Source organism: Sinocyclocheilus anshuiensis, unplaced genomic scaffold (assembly GCF_001515605.1).
Source record: "Sinocyclocheilus anshuiensis isolate Anshui unplaced genomic scaffold, SAMN03320099.WGS_v1.1 scaffold205, whole genome shotgun sequence".
Lineage (NCBI taxonomy): Eukaryota > Metazoa > Chordata > Actinopteri > Cypriniformes > Cyprinidae > Sinocyclocheilus > Sinocyclocheilus anshuiensis.
Genome location: NW_015536497.1, coordinates 152410 through 170127, shown reverse-complemented (window position 1 = coordinate 170127; position 17718 = coordinate 152410). Strand labels below are relative to the sequence as shown.

Genomic DNA, 17718 nt, shown 5'->3' with positions numbered 1-17718 from the left:
TGAAGTGCTGTCAGAGTTCACTGAATTTACGCATGAAAAACAATATGATGATAACCTGACTTTTTATTTAGTTCTGGCACTGGCTGCGGTTTCTTTCCTATTTATTACTTGTGTGGTTGTCATAATATCAGTAAAGATCTACAGATGGAGACAGTCTCGCTTCTTATATCAGTCCAATCTGCCTGTTATCCCGTACTATCCATCGCATTACGCAGACACAGGAGTCACTGGAACTCTGCCGCACGGGTATAATTATGAAGTGTGCATGACGACTGACTCGAGGAAGAGTAACTGTAAGTTTTCTACACTCGGTGGACAGAATGTTTTAGTGGTGGACCCGAATTTCGCCGAGACGATGCAGAGCCCAATGAAGGAAAGGAACTTCTTGGAAGATTCCGGCGAGTGTTCTGAAATGGTAAGATCAACTGTTATTTAAAAATAAAATATAAAATAATATAAAGTCTATGTGATATTAAAATTACATTCAATAAGTTTTGCTTGGTAATATCGGAGAACATTTTTCACTAGTCCTATATAAAATTAGTATCCAATGTTTTTTTTTTTTTCCATTAACGCAAGTTGAACTAATAATTACATTTTTACAGTATTTATTACATTTTAACATATAATTATACTATTGTTCAGTATTAAATCACTTTTGTTCATAATACGTTGTTCATAAAATTTAGAAACAATATTAGTACGTGATAACATTAAATTACTATAATAAACGCTATAAAATGTTTATCATTTTAGTTCATGATTCGTAAAGCATTAACTAATGCGAAGGAATTTAGCCTTACCTTAAAGTGTTACCTTAAAATCGTGATTCGATAATAAAGTCTGTTCTGTCTGTCGCACTGCATTTTTACATAGTACCGTACTTTAAAATGATTTCGAATTTCTTTTCACTAATAAATTAATCATGTTTGTTTTCTTATATTTAAGTAGTGCAATGTAAGCAATCGCGAGGACAGCCACTGGATCGTGTTTTCTTATGGAGGGTCTTATTCATCATGGCTGCTTGTTCGATCTCAAACATAAACGCACAGATTCGTTACTCGGTTCCAGAGGAAATGAAGAAAGGGTCGCTTATCGGGAATATAGCTCATGATCTTGGTCTGGATGTTCAACGACTGCGCTCGGGTCGGGCTCGTATCGTGTCTGGCGACAGCACTGAGTACGTAGAGCTGAAAACAGACAAAGGGATCTTGGTTGTAAAGGAGAGAATTGACCGAGAGCAGCTTTGCGCTGAAACCACTCCGTGCAGCTTCACATTTGAAATAATACTTGATAATCCAATGGAACTACATCATGTTACGGTGGAAATACTGGATGTAAACGATCACTCGCCAACATTTCCGAAACATGAAATTAATCTTGAAATAAGTGAATCGGCCACACCTGGAGCTCTTTTTTTACTGGGAGGTGCAGATGATCCTGACGTAGGTGTAAACGCATTACAAAATTATATGATGTCACCAAATATTTATTTTATTCTGAAACAACACTCGCGCCCCGATGGTGTTAAATATGCTGAAATGGTGCTTCAGAAACCTCTAGACAGAGAGCAGCATCCACGACTGTCTCTGATTCTCACAGCAGTGGACGGAGGAAACCCTCAGAGATCTGGTAATATGAAAATAGAGGTGAATGTACTAGATGTAAATGACAACGCACCAGTATTCAACCAGGCAGTTTACAGGGCTACGGTAGAAGAAAATTCACCTAAAGGAACTTATATTACAACTGTTAATGCTAGTGATGCAGACAGTGGCGCAAATAGCTTAATATCATACAGTTTTGCTAATTTTAAAGGGAACATAAACGGCATTTTTAAAATCGACGAAAAAACTGGTGTTATAACACTAAATGGGGTACTAGATTATGAAAAAGCAAAGAAATACGAAATTGATATCGAAGCAAAAGACCAAGGCGGTTTAGGAAACTCTGCTAAAGTCAAAGTCGATTTAATTGATGTAAATGATAATGCACCAGTTATCAGTGTTATGTCATTTTCAAGCCCTGTTTCTGAAGACGCAACTGTTGGAACAGCTATTGCCATTGTCAGTGTGAAGGATGTAGATGCAGGAGACAATGGTCACGTTGTCTGTACAGTTGATCGAAATACTCCATTTAAACTAAACTCTTCACTACGAAATTATTACACTTTAGTCACTGATGCTGCTTTAGATCGCGAATGTGTGACAGAATATAATATCACAATCACAGCTACAGATTCAGGATCTCCTGCGCTTTCGAGTCAGAAAACTTTAAATCTGAAAGTATCAGATGTTAATGACAATCCGCCCAGGTTTCAAAAGAGTGTTTACAATACATATGTTACTGAAAACAATCCACCTGGTTTGTCATTATTTACTCTGAGTGCCCAAGATGATGACTGGAACCAAAACGCTCGTGTTTCGTATCTACTTGATGAAACTACAGTGGGTGGATCCCCTGTTTCCTCTTTTATATCAGTAAATGCTGACAGTGGAGTGGTTCACGCACTGCGCGGGTTTGACTACGAACAAATGAAAAGTGTTCATGTTTGTGTGAAAGCGCAAGATGGAGGCTCTCCACGGTGCTTCTGTGGTGGCTGAGATTGTGCCTCGTGCTGCAGATGTTGGATATCTGGTCACTAAAGTGGTGGCTGTTGATGTGGACTCTGGACAGAATGCCTGGCTCTCCTATAAACTACAGAAAGCTACAGACAGAGCGCTGTTTGGTGTGGGTTTACAGAATGGAGAAATAAGAACTGTGAGACAAGTGACTGATAAAGATGCTGTCAAACAAAAACTGACTGTTGTTGTGGAGGATAACGGACAGCCCTCTCGCTCAGCTGTGGTCTCCATTCATGTGGCTGTGGCTGATAGCTTTCCTGAAGTGCTGTCAGAGTTCACTGAATTTACGCATGAAAAACAATATGATGATAACCTGACTTTTTATTTAGTTCTAGCTCTGGCTGCAGTTTCTTTCCTATTTATTACCTGTGTGGTTGTCATAATATCAGTAAAGATCTACAGATGGAGACAATCTCGCTTCTTATATCAGTCCAATCTGCCTGTTATACCGTACTATCCACCGCATTACGCAGACACAGGAGTCACTGGAACTCTGCCGCACGGGTATAATTATGAAGTGTGCATGACGACTGACTCGAGGAGGAGTGGCTGTAAGTTTTCAACACTCGGTGGACAGAATGTTTTAGTGGTGGACCCGAGTTTCACTGAGACGATGCAGCGCGCAATGAAAGACACAAACTTATTAGAAGATCTCGATGATTGTCCCGAAATGGTAAGAACACTCTAAACTAAAACGATTAGAATGATTATACAATATAATAAAAGATAGCAATAATAATTATGTAATTATATTTTAAAGTAAACATTTAATGTTTACTTGTTAAGCTTAAAAATGTGAATCTTCATTATGCTTTGCGGAGATCTGAGGGGGGAAAGAAGACTGAAAAAAGGTATTCATGCCATCTAAAAATTCAAAAGATTTTTGTTTATAATTTGATATATATCATTATCATTCTTATTGTTTTAGAAAGGTTATATAATGATGTTATCTACATTTCTAAGGGTTTATTTATTTATTATTCGGTTAATATACAGAATAGTTCTTCAGGACTGAACTATTTCTGAGTAATTACAAATGTTGTTCATCGTTATCAACTCTAAGGGCCGCTGCTGGTTAACAGAAATGCTGTGAACGCCTATTTTTGATTCGTCACAGCCTGTGGTTAGTGGAACTGTGGTGACGCTGATTAGTCTATTGTGGCGGACACCAAAGCGTGTCGATGAAGAGAGACAGATTTACTAAAAACAGCAAATGAAGAAAATCATTGTGTGAATATTTATGTTAGTGAACAACAGCCGCTGTATTAATAATGGAAATAATTACATTAAGTGCAAGGCTTATTTACCAATCGCGAGGACAGCCACTGGATCGTGTTTTCTTATGGAGGGTCTTATTCATCATGGCTGCTTGTTCGATCTCAAACATAAACGCACAGATTCGTTACTCGGTTCCAGAGGAAATTAAGAAAGGGTCGCTTATCGGGAATATAGCTCATGATCTTGGTCTGGATGTTCAAAGACTGCGCTCTGGTCGGGCTCGTATCGTGTCTGGCGACAGCACTGAGTACGTAGAGCTGAAAACAGACAAAGGGATCTTGGTTGTAAAGGAGAGAATTGACCGAGAGCAGCTTTGCGCTGAAACCACTCCGTGCAGCTTCACGTTTGAAATAATACTTGATAATCCAGTGGAACTACATCATGTTACGGTGGAAATACTGGATGTAAACGATCACTCGCCAACATTTCCGAAAGATGAAATTAATCTTGAAATAAGTGAATCAGCCACACTTGGATCTCGATTCTTACTGGGAAGCGCAGATGATTCTGATGTAGGTGTGAATGCTCTCCAAAATTATATTATGTCAAATAATGATTATTTTATTCTGAAGCAACACGCGCGCCCCGATTGAGTTAAATATGCTGAAATGGTGCTTCAGAAACCTCTAGACAGAGAGCAGCATCCACGAGTGTCTCTGATTCTCACAGCAGTGGACGGAGGAAACCCTGAAAGATCAGGTAATATGAAAATTGAGGTGAATATTCTAGATGTAAATGACAACGCGCCAGTATTCAACCAGTCAAATTACAGAGCAATAATAACTGAAAATGCGCCTAAAGAAACGTACATTACAACTGTTAATGCAAGTGATGCAGATAGTTGGATGTATAGCTTGATTTCATACAGTTTCGCTAATTTAAAAGGTAACATAAAAGACATTTTTAAAATCGATGAAACAACCGGTGTTATAACTCTAATTGGGGAACTTGATTATGAAAACGCAAAAAAATACGAAATTGGAATCGAGGCCAAAGACCAGGGTGGTTTAGGAAACGCAGCCATTACTCTTTAGTCACTGATGCTGCTTTAGATCGCGAACGTGTGGCAGAATATAATATCACAATCACAGCTACAGATTCAGGATCTCCTGCGCTTTCGAGTCAGAAAACTTTAAATCTGAAAGTATCAGATGTTAATGACAATCCGCCCAGGTTTCAAAAGACTATTTACACTACATATGTTGCTGAAAACAATCCACCTGGTTTGTCCATATTTACTCTGAGTGCCCAAGATGATGACTGGAACCAGAACGCTCGTGTTTCGTATCTTCTTGATGAAACTACAGTGGGTGGATCCCCTGTTTCCTCGTTTATATCAGTAAATGCTGACAGTGGAGTGGTTCACGCACTGCGCGGTTTTGACTACGAGCAAATGAAAAGTGTTCATATTTGTGTGAAAGCGCAAGATGGAGGCTCTCCACCCCTCAGGCAGTTAAATCATTTGATTTTGAACAGTTGAAGTGGTTTGCCTTTAACGTGACAGCTCGAGATGGAGGATCCCCGCCCTTGAGCTCTGAAGTGACAATAACTATCAATATTCAAGATGAGAATGACAACGCTCCTCAGGTTCTGTATCCAGTACAGACTGGTGCTTCTGTGGTGGCTGAGATTGTGCCTCGTGCTGCAGATGTTGGATATCTGGTCACTAAAGTGGTGGCTGTTGATGTGGACTCTGGACAGAATGCCTGGCTCTCCTATAAACTACAGAAAGCTACAGACAGAGCGCTGTTTGAAGTGGGTTTACAGAATGGAGAAATAAGAACTGTGTGACAAGTGCTTGATAAAGATGCGGTGAAACAAAAACTCACTGTTGTTGTGGAGGATAAAGGACAGCCCTCTCGCTCAGCTGTGGTCTCCATTAACGTGGCTGTGGCTGATAGCTTTCCTGAAGTGCTGTCTGAGTTCACAGACTTTACGCATGAAAAACAGTATGACGACAACCTTACTTTTTATTTAGTTCTGGCACTGGCCGCTGTTTCGTTCTTATTTATCACTTGTGTGGTTGTCATAATATCAGTAAAGATCTACAGATGGAGACAATCTCGCTTCTTATATCAGTCCAATCTGCCTGTTATTCCGTACTATCCACCGCATTACGCAGACACAGGAGTCACTGGAACTCTGCCGCACGGGTATAATTATGAAGTGTGCATAACGACTGACTCGAGGAAGAGTGACTGTAAGTTTTCTACACTCGGTGGGCAGAATGTTTTAGTGGTGGACCCGAGTTTCACTGAGACGATGCAGCGCGCAATGAAGGAAATTAACTTTAAGGAAAAAAACAGTCTTTCAGAATTGGTAAGATGGCACCTTAAACACTTTTCTTATAAATTACTTATAGTCTCTTTGGTCTGTGATCGTGTATTTCTTGGCATAGTTTTTTTTATTTTATTTTACTTTTGTGGTAATGTGACACTGCAACAACGTTTCAGAACCACTTACTGGACAGCGCCAAATAGTAATATATATATATTTTACCTTCTTTGGAGTTCAGTAAAATCAGAGCTTCACTTTCCAATCCTTGCTTTATTTATTTATTTATTTATTTATTTATTTATTTGTTTGTTAGATTGTTTGGTTTTGTTTTTTTTGTAGCACACTTTATCAAAGTAACTTACAGTTTATTTCACGAATAAAATAAAAGTAATCTATTGCGAATTAAAAATATTTAGATTTTGTATTAATGTGGCACCTGGTTAGATTTTTTTAAAGGTTTGCAGAACTTTTAGTTTGACAAATCACTTGTGTCCTGCTCTTCTGTGATATATCCTAAACAAACTATTGCAATTCTTAGAGAAGGCTCATAGGGCCGCTGTAGATCAACGCAACGCAGTCAGTCATACCTACCCACAAAATGCAGTGATGTCAGAGAACAGTGAAATAAAGCCTGATGACTAGAAACGATAATTTTGTCGGATGTACTGTAGATGGATATCCTGGTCTTATTGTAGATTTCTTGTTGGGGTCGGACTTTCACGTGTAACGTCTTTATTTTGTAATAAAACCGACCGATCTTAAGGATCTGAAGAACGTCGGAAAATGGCCAGCTCTGTAATGTGGCACCAGGCAGCGTTTTTTATTATCCTGTTTCGATACTCGGTGAGAAGGCAGATCAGCTATTCCATTCCAGAAGAAATGCCAAAAGGGTCGATCGTTGGAAATATTTATCAAGGCTTGGGTTTGGATTTAAAAAGACTGAAGTCAGGGAAGGCGCGCATGTTTGCTGGAGACAACACCAAATTCGTCGGATTGAATAATGAGAGGGGGATACTTCTCACCTTGCGCTTTACACCTTCAGCTGATTTTGGAAAATCCAATGGAATGGTATGATATCACAGTGGAAATCATCGACATAAATGATAATGCTCCGAGTTTTCCAAAAGGTGAGATTACATTTGAAATAAGCAAGTCTGCTGTATCCGGAGCAAGATTCATGTTGGAAAATGCGATTGATCTGGATGTTGGATCTAACAGTCATCTGAGTTATTCACTGAAACCGACAGATAATTTTGTATTAAGTTTGCAATGTCAAGCGGATGGCGACAGAAACATGGAGATGGTGCTACAAAAGCCTCTAGACCGTGAAAACAAATAACAGTTGTCTTTGTTGTTAACGGCAGTAGATGGAGGTGAGCCTCAGCTGACCAGCACTGTGCGAATACATGTTACTGTGCTAGATGCTAACGACAATCCACCCCTGTTTAGTCAGAAGGTGTACAAAGCCACTCTTCCTGAAAATACACCTAAAGACACTGTTATGACGTGCGTCAGCGCTTCTGATGCTGATGAAGGCTCGAATGCGATTATAACGTACTACATGTCAAGCATTGGAGATGTAAACGATTTATTCATGGTTGACGCACGAAGCGGGGAAATAACCTTAAAAGGCTCAGCTGACTTTGAAAAGGCAAGTCGTTATCAACTTAACATACAAGCACGCGACCAAGGAGGACTGTCTGATTCATGTAAAGTTATAACTGATCTCACTGATATAAACGATAACAAACCAGCAATACGCATCGTATCTATGTCAAATTCAGTATCAGAGGAGTCTAGACCTAGCACTGTTGTTGCAATGCTAAATGTAAATGATCTTGACTCCGGGTTGAATGGCCAGGTTCACTGCTACATTAATTATAATATTCCATTTGCTATTGCGTCTTCCAGTAGTTTTTTTTAGCTTGCAAACAGAGCAGGAATTGGACAGAGAGAGAGAAGCTGAGTAGAATAACACACCCGGTCTCTCTATATTTACAGTTAAAGCCAGTGATGCTGATTGGAATCAGAATGCCCGTGTTTCTTATATTCTAGAAGACAGCACTGTTAATGGAGTCTCTGTCTCATCATATGTGTCAGTTCAACCTGACAGTGGACTGATTACAGCTGTGCGCTCTTTTGACTACGAACAGCTGAAAGATTTCCACTTCCGGGTAAAAGGCAAGATGGAGGCTCTCCTCCGCTCAGCAGTAACGTAATATCATTCAGCTTTGTCTATTAACTAATAATTTTTATATTTATAACATGCTCATCTTAGAAGCACCAACTTGTTTTTTTTTCTGTGGTGTAAATTAAAACAAAACTTTCTCTCTCATCATCGTCATAATTTCAGGATAAGTTGCATCCCTAAATCTAACCCAAGTGGGATATTAGCAGAAACGAAACGTACAAATGCGATCGTCAGAATTCATACAGATTTGCTACAAATAACAATAAATAAGAAATAAAATAAAATAAAATAAATAATTAAATAAATACAAATCTTAAAATAGTTACGGATTGACATAACACTGTGTTGGTTTTCCTCATTCTAAATTTCTAATACCAGTATCTCGTACTTCAAAATTTTCCATATGTTGGAAACAAATCTCTTTGTGTTTATTGCTTGCTGTGTTGCTTACTGCTAATGTTGGATACAGTTATTTGGGACTATATTAAACATAGACTAGAAGGTTGTATAACTGCCACGGGTGCTGTTATATTTATATGTTTGTTTTGAAAAGAGACTGGAAAACTCGTGTATAATTGTTTTTGGTGATCAACTAACTATAGAGTACGAATGACTGTACTTATTATATACAGCCTTAACTTTTTGAAATATCGAGATTAGACGGAGTTTAAATAGGATCACACATTTTAGTCCTGTAAATTGTTGGAATTGTTTTCTGATTCCTACCTAAATATATGCCAGGAGAGAGTGGCCCTTTTTCTATGTACTCATTCTTTAGAATGTTTTGGTCGTGAACAAAGATCCGATTGATACTATGCATTGCCTTAAATGGAAGAAGAAACAAATTAAATAAACAACAGTATGATATTTCTGATGCAGGTCTACATGTAGACAACATGTTAACGGTTGTTAAAGCGAATCATTGGAAAAATGTACAATTATCATAAAATAATCATAAAAACGCTATAGGGCACACTGGCATCGTTCAGCACCATTTGTGCGGAACAGCGCCTCGCTGGATGAACGTCTATTAATAAATAGGACTATGGACTTCTTCATTCTGTTGTACTTATAATTTTACTCAAAATCGAATTGACGCCTATAAAATTCACTTATTCCGTGAGTGATTATTTTCACATCCAACCTGCATATTAGTCTTTTTCTTTTAATCGGCTAATTGTCCTGGAACACAGATAGTAGGCCTATAACATAATAATAACTGGTTTTATTCGCAGTGTGATATAAGCCTAGAAAATAATATTCGTTGATAAAAATGCGTTTGCTTGTATGTATAACTTTGACTTGCAGTTTCTTATTTACACTCAGAGGGCCGCTGTTCGTCGACAAACAGCGGCGAACCCGTTTATTTCACAGACCTCACCCAGTATCACACAATTTCACGGAGAAAATGGCAATAGCTTACAGCTGTCACATCAAATTCTTTTCCTACACGATACTTCTATTCATTGCTCGTCGTCGTGTACGGAGTTAATGTCTGCATTTGGAATTCCATGTTTTTAGAGGATACGGATTGATTGCTGTATTTTTGAAACGTCTGTGGTGCTGAGACAATGGCTGGCCCTGATGCAATGATACGGTATTCGGTGCTGTCTTTGACTCTTCTGATTCAAATTGCGCGAGGACAAGTCAGTTATTCCATTCCAGAAGAATTGATAAAAGGATCGATGGTGGGAAATATTGCGCAGGATTTGGGCTTGGATTTGCAACGATTAAAGTCAGGAAAAGCGCGAATATTTACCAGAGACAGCACGCAATACATCGAACTGAACAGAAACACTGGATTGCTGCTTATCAGAGAGAAAATGGATCGCGAATCTCTTTGTGCAAAAACAACTCCGTGTGCATTGCATCTTCAAATGATTTTGGAAAACCCGATGGAATTATACACGATTACAATAGAAATCACGGATATAAATGATAACGCTCCCAGTTTCCAGAAAAAGGACTTCAGATTTGAGATCAGCGAATCGGCGGTGGCGGGTGCTGGTTTTATGCTCGGGAGAGCTTTCGATCCAGATGTAGGATCAAATGCTCTACAGAGCTACTCGCTAAAACCGAGTGAACAATTCCGGCTTGGATTGCACAATCAGGCAGACGGTAGTAAAAACGTCGAGATGATTTTACAAAGACCACTTGATAGAGAAACGCAAAGCTCATTTACTTTGTTGTTAGAAGCATTTGATGGAGGCGATCCGGTGCTTTCTGGCACTGTACAGATACACATCACTGTGTTAGATATTAATGATAATGCTCCTGTTTTTATGCAAAAAGTATATAAAACCACCATAACAGAAAACGCACCAAAAGGTACTGTACTAACAGTCGTGAGCGCGTCTGATGCAGACGAAGGATCCAACAGTGTAGTGACGTACTACATATCTGACACAATGGACAGTAATGTGGCCGACGTGTTTCTTGTTAAAGAGCAAACTGGTGAATTAATATTAAACGGCCATGTTGACTTTGAAAAGGTGAGCCATTTTGAACTTAATATTCAGGCAAAAGATCAAGGAGGACTTCTAAACGCATGCAAAGTAATTATCGCTGTGCTGGATATTAATGATAATTCGCCTAGTATTCAGATTCTGTCCAGTTCCCACTCCATACCTGAAGATTCTAAGTCTGGTACTGTTGTTGCAATGCTAAATGTTGATGATCTTGATTCAGGTGTAAATGGGCAGGTTCAGTGTATCATAAATGAGAATATTCCCTTTGCGATAACATCTCAGTCTAGCTTCTTCAGCTTGCAAACAGAGCAGGAATTGGACAGAGAGAGAGAAGCTGAGTACAATATCAGTGTAATATGTACTGATGAGGGAGTGCCAGCGCTCTCCAGCAATGTCTCTCTTCGTTTACAGATATCAGATGTGAATGACAATGCTCCTGTATTTGAGAAAAGTCACTATGAGGCCTGTGTGCTGGAGAATAACACACCTGGTCTCTCTATAGTTACAGTTATAGCCAGTGATGTTGATTGGAATCAGAATGCCCGTGTTTCTTATATTCTAGAACAATTATCATATAATAATAACTGGCTTTATTTGCAGTGTCATATAAGCCTAGAAACTAATATTCGTTGATAAAAAGCGTTTGTATGTATAACTTTGACATGCAATTCCTTATTTACACTCAGAGGGCCGCTGTTCATCGACAAATGGAGGAGAAAATGTGTATTTTACACGCACCCCCAGCATCACATAATATCAGAGAGAAAGGAAGAAAAGCTACCGTCTCAGAAATTATTTTCTTGCACGGATTTTCTGCAAAAAACTCGTTGGCGAGTACACACATAATTCAAGTGAATACATATTAATTTAATTTTATAGACTTAAAGGATACACTGATAGATGATTGTTTCTTATTCGATCATCGGTGCAATTGAGACAATGCCTGATGCAATGATAAGACGCTCGATGTTGTTTTTGATTCTTCTGGTTCAAATTGCGCGAGGACAAGTGAGTTACTCCATTCCCGAAGAAATGGCAAAAGGATCGATGGTGGGAAATATTGCGCAGGATTTGGGCTTGGATTTACAACGACTGAAATCAGGAAAAGCGAGAATTTATACAAGAGACAGTACGGAATACATCGAACTGAACAGAAACACTGGACAGCTGCTTATTAGAGAGAAAATGGATCGCGAATCTCTTTGTGCAAAAACAACTCCGTGTGCTTTACAACTTCAAATGATTTTGGAAAACCCGATGGAATTCTACACGATTACAATAGAAATCACGGATATAAATGATAACGCTCCGAGTTTCCAGAAAAAGGACATTAGATTTGAGATCAGCGAATCGGCGGTGGCGGGTGCTGGTTTTATGCTTGGGGGAGCTTTCGATGCGGATGTAGGAACAAATGATCTTCAAAGCTACTCGCTGAAACCGAATGACAAATTCCGGCTAGAACTGCACAATCAGGCAGACGGTAGTAAAAACGTCGAGATGATTTTAGAAAGGCCACTTGATAGAGAAACGCAAAGCTTATTTACTTTGTTGTTAGAAGCGTTTGATGGAGGCGATCCGGTGCTTTCTGGCACTGTACAGATACACATCACTGTGTTAGACATTAATGATAATGCTCCTGTCTTTACGCAAAAAGTATATAAAACCACCATAACAGAAAACGCACCATGGTCTCTCTATATTTACAGTTAAAGCCAGTGATGCTGATTGGAATCAGAATGCCCGTGTTTCTTATATTCTAGAAGACAGCACTGTTAATGGAGTCTCTGTCTCATCATATGTGTCAGTTCAACCTGACAGCGGACTGATTACAGCTGTGCGCTCTTTTGACTACGAACAGCTGAAAGATTTCCACTTCTGGGTAAAAGCGCAAGATGGAAGCGCTCCTCCGCTCAGCAGTAACGTGACAGTGAAAATAATTATTCAAGATCAGAATGACAACGCTCCTCAGGTTCTGTATCCAGTACAGACTGGTGCTTCTGTGGTGGCTGAGATTGTGCCTCGTGCTGCAGATGTTGGATATCTGGTCACTAAAGTGGTGGCTGTTGATGTGGACTCTGGACAGAATGCCTGGCTCTCCTATAAACTACAGAAAGCTACAGACAGAGCGCTGTTTGAAGTGGGTTTACAGAATGGAGAAATAAGAACTGTGCGACAAGTGACTGATAAAGATGCTGTGAAACAAAAACTCACTGTTGTTGTGGAGGATAACGGACAGCCCTCTCGCTCAGCTGTGGTCTTCATTAATGTGGCTGTGGCTGACAGCTTTCCTGAAATGCTGTCAGAATTAACTGACTTTACACATGAAAAACAATATGACGACAACCTGACCTTTTATTTAGTTCTGGCACTGGCTGCTGTTTCTTTCTTGTTTATCACTTGCATGGTTGTCATAATATCAGTAAAGATCTACAGATGGAGACAATCTCGCTTCTTATATCAGTCCAGTCTGCCTGTTATCCCGTACTATCCACCGCATTACGCAGACACAGGAGTGACTGGAACTCTGCCGCACGGGTATAATTATGAAGTGTGCATGACGACTGACTCGAGGAAGAGTGACTGTAAGTTTTCTACACTCGGTGGACAGAATGTTTTAGTTGTGGAGCGAAGTTTCGCTGAGACGATGCAGCACACAATCAAGGAAGATAAAGGTTTGGAAAATGAATATCCGGCATCGGTAAGAACCATATTTTATACGTCACAAAACAAACAAACCAAAATGTTCAGTAAAATTGGTAAATAAATAAATAAAATAGTAATAATAACAATACATTTGAAACATTATTAATATTATCTTTTTACTATTTGTAGTTGTCATGCTAAAATATCAATTTAGATTAGTCTATCAGAACACATCTTACAGCGCATGAGTGTGGTCTTGATGACAGTTTAATAAATTAGATAGTATACGGTCTAAAATTGTTTCTTTCCATTATACTATTATTCTTTAATTTTTTGACAAACGTTTTTATTTTTATTATTTTTTTTTTTTGTGCAAAAATTGAGTTTGTTGTGATTGTATATGTAGTGCTAGGATTAGACTCACAGGGCCGCTGTTTGTCAATGTAGCACTTTGTCTGTGTGTATTTTAAACCCTGCCCCATCATCCCATATTCACAGTGAGAGAGGAAAGGAGGAAACGCTTCCAGATCGCTCATTGTTGTCGAGTTTCTTGAAACAAATGCGACGTTTTGTTCTTACCTGGATTAAAAGAACTTGAATTTACTATTTTCCCTTTTCAAGTCTCACTTCGAAATCGTTGAGAACCTTTTTTTTTCTGTGGTTTTTCGGTGATATTGAAAAAAAAAAATGCATGGTGTCGTAATGTGGTACTCGGTATTGTTCTCCGTCGTCCTGCTTCATTCGGCACGAGGACAAATCAGTTACTCCATTCCAGAAGAAATGGCTAAAGGCTCTATTGTGGGAAATGTCGCGCAGGATTTGGGCTTGGATTTACAACGGCTGAGGTCAGGAAAAGCGCGCATATATACAGGCGACAGTACTGAATATACTGTTCTCAATAAAGACACTGGCTTCCTGCTCATCAAAGAGAAAATGGATCGCGAGTCTCTTTGTGCAAAAACGACCCCATGCGCTTTGCACCTTCAGCTGATTTTGGAAAACCCCATGGAATTATACACGATTACGGTTGAAATTACGGATATAAACGATAATTCACCCACGTTCCAGAAAAAACGAATTGAGTTTGAAATCAGTGAATCCGCTGTAACAGGCGCGAGATTCTTGCTGGAGGGAGCCGTGGATGTGGACGTAGGAGTTAATGATCTTCAAAGCTATTCACTTAAACCGACTGATAATTTTGTCCTTGAACTGCACAGTCAAGCAGGTGGGGATAAAAAAGTAGAAATGGTTTTGGAAAAACCGCTTGATAGAGAAAAGAAAGGAGTGGTTACGTTATTGTTAACCGCTTTTGATGGCGGTGATCCGCAGTTATCTGGAACTGTTCAAATACATGTTACTGTATTAGACATTAATGATAATGCTCCTGTATTTACACAAAAGGAATATAAAGCCATATTAACTGAAAATGCAGCAAAAGGGTCTAAACTGACCACAGTCAGTGCCACTGACGTAGATGAGGGATCTAATGGTCATGTGACGTACTACATTGCAAGCAAAGATGATATTGTGCGAAACATGTTTATTATTGATCAGTATAGTGGCGAAGTAACTTTAAATGGCCTCGTTGACTTTGAAAAGGCAAGTCACTACCAGATTGATATCCAGGCTAAAGATCAAGGGGGGCTTTCTGATTCCTGTAAGCTGATTATTGATGTGTTGGACATTAATGATAACAAACCAGTGATAAGCTTACTCTCCATGTCAAACTCTGTGTCTGAGGACTCCACACCAGGCACAGTTGTTGCTATGATGAAAGTAGATGATGCAGACTCAGGTGTGAACGGACAGATTCACTGCATCATAAATGACAACATTCCATTTGTTCTTACATCACCATCTAGTAATTTCATCAGCCTGCGTATAGAGCAGCAACTGGATAGAGAGAGAGATGCTGAATACAATATCAGTGTCACATGCTCTGATCAGGGGGTGCCTGTGCTCTCTAGCAGTGCCTCTCTGTTTTTACAGATATCAGATGTGAATGACAATGCTCCTGTATTTGAGAAAAGTCACTATGAGGCCTGTGTGCTGGAGAATAACACACCTGGTCTCTCTATATTTACAGTTAAAGCCAGTGATGCTGATTGGAATCAGAATGCCCGTGTTTCTTATATTCTAGAAGACAGCACTGTTAATGGAGTCTCTGTCTCATCATATGTGTCAGTTCAACCTGACAGTGGACTGATTACAGCTGTGCGCTCTTTTGACTACGAACAGCTGAAAGATTTCCACTTCCGGGTAAATGCGCAAGATGGAGGCTCTCCTCTGCTCAGCAGTAACGTGACAGTGAAAATTACTATTAAAGACCAGAATGACAACGCTCCTCAGGTTCTGTATCCAGTACAGACTGGTGCCTCTGTGGGGGCTGAGATTGTGCCTCGTGCTGCAGAGGTTGGATATCTGGTCACTAAAGTGGTGGCTGTTGATGTGGACTCTGGACAGAATGCCTGGCTCTCCTATAAACTACAGAAAGCTACAGACAGAGCGCTGTTTGAAGTGGGTTTACAGAATGGAGAAATAAGAACTGTGCGACAAGTGACTGATAAAGATGCAGTCAAACAAAAACTGACTGTTGTTGTGGAGGATAATGGACAGCCTTCTCGCTCAGCTGTGGTCTCCATTAATGTGGCTGTGGCTGACAGCTTTCCTGAAGTGCTGTCAGAGTTCACAGACTTTACACATGAAAAACAATATGACGACAACCTAACTTTTTATTTAATCTTGGCTCTCACAGTGGTCTCCCTGCTCTTCATAGTCTCAATCATATCAATAATTTCAGTGAAAATCTACAGATGGAGGCAGAATAAGCTATTTTATAAATCCGGGGCAAATCTACCTGTAATTCCATATTATCCTCCAGTCTACGCAGACGGCACATTACAGCATGTGTATAATTATGAAATGTGCGGGACGACTGATTCAAGAATGAGTGACATGAAGTTTGTCAGGCCCTACAGTCAGAACACACTGGTGAGCCAGAGTCGTATGGGGACAGTTCAGAGAGAAAAGAAGGAACAGGAGGTTGATGACCTGACTTTAGAGGTGAGACCTTGTTTAATGTTTTAAAATCATCTCATCGGGCTTCATTTAATAAGAGCCCATGGAGTATTGTAACACTTTTTGCTTTAATGTCTATAACTCAAACTATTATGTAATTTTCCCACCTTTATTCACTACAGCTTAAAGTTGTTTTGAAATCTGTCTTCTCCTTAAAAAAACTTGCAATAATTGGAAAAACAATATTGAACAAATGCATAAAACAGGATAACAAACACTCTCACAGTTTTGTTAATGTAGGTCTATACATTGTGCCATTTTGTGACGTCTTTGTTAGTCCAGTAGAAGTACACTAGAAATGTGTTCTTTGTTAGTCCAGTGGAAGTACATTAGAAATTTATTTATATTTATTAATTTTTATTTTAGGTGAATGTTTTGAGGAGATGTTATATATCAAATTAGACAAGAGAATCTGCTGAATTAGTTATGTTCTGTTATGTACATGTACTTGATTGCAAATCAAATGGTAAAGCAGAAGTGAAATGCTGGTTTTCATACAGAAAGATTATTATTATTATTATTATTATTATTATTATTATATAAATTCTTCAAATTCTTCCTTTTACACCATGTTTCAAATGCTGCTGTCACATCAGAAAGATGATGGTCATGTATGATGGTGATTTCGCCACTGTTAAAATAAGTCCACTCAGAAATGAAAATTCTATAATTATTTTTTACCCTTATACTCTGTAGTTTCCAAATCTATGTGACTTACTTTCTTTTGTGGAGCTTAAAAGAAGACATTTTGAAAAATGTCTATCTGTCTTTTTATACCCATACAATGAAAGTCAATGGGCCCCAATGTTATTTGGTTTCTAACATTCTTCAGAAAATCTTCTTTTGTATTCCACAAAAAACAAAATAAAAATATACAGGTTTGGTACCACATGAGCGTGAGTAAATTATTACAGAATTTGCATTTTTGGGGGAATATCCCTTTAATAATTAGTTAAACTAACTAGACAACTGTCTGCCCTGTTTGAGGTTCTCAGATTTATGAAGCATTTGTCACAATCCTCTTTGCCCTCCCACACTTTGCTCTTATAAGGTGTGGCATATTATCAGAGTGCATAACCTTTTATATGAAATGTTTAACTATTTCAAAGTTTAAGTCCTTGATAGTATATATATATATATATATATATATATATATCTG

General features: G+C 38.9%; 2 protein-coding genes and 3 pseudogenes across 2 annotated transcripts in view; all 5 read left to right on the top strand.

The window, feature by feature from the left end:
- The first annotated feature begins 265 nt into the window (after positions 1-265).
- On the top strand, positions 266-3312 carry LOC107688258 (protocadherin beta-3-like; annotated as a pseudogene).
- A 633-nt stretch (positions 3313-3945) lies between these two features.
- On the top strand, positions 3946-6536 carry LOC107688249 (protocadherin gamma-A4-like; annotated as a pseudogene).
- A 426-nt stretch (positions 6537-6962) lies between these two features.
- Positions 6963-8149, top strand: LOC107688242 (protocadherin gamma-A11-like; annotated as a pseudogene).
- Positions 8150-9793: 1644 nt separating this feature from the next.
- LOC107688234 (protocadherin gamma-A11-like) lies at positions 9794-11471 on the top strand. Its single transcript, XM_016485857.1, has one exon. The coding sequence runs from the start codon at positions 9942-9944 to the stop codon at positions 11469-11471; it is 1530 nt and encodes a 509-aa protein (XP_016341343.1). The 5' UTR covers positions 9794-9941.
- Positions 11472-14087: 2616 nt separating this feature from the next.
- LOC107687322 (protocadherin gamma-C5-like) overlaps positions 14088-17718 on the top strand; it is a 52017-nt gene continuing 48386 nt past the window's right edge. Inside the window, exon 1 of the mRNA XM_016484646.1 lies at positions 14088-16544. Coding sequence (XP_016340132.1) covers positions 14169-16544 — 2376 coding nt within the window. The 5' untranslated portion in view covers positions 14088-14168. The remainder of the gene's footprint in view (positions 16545-17718) is intronic.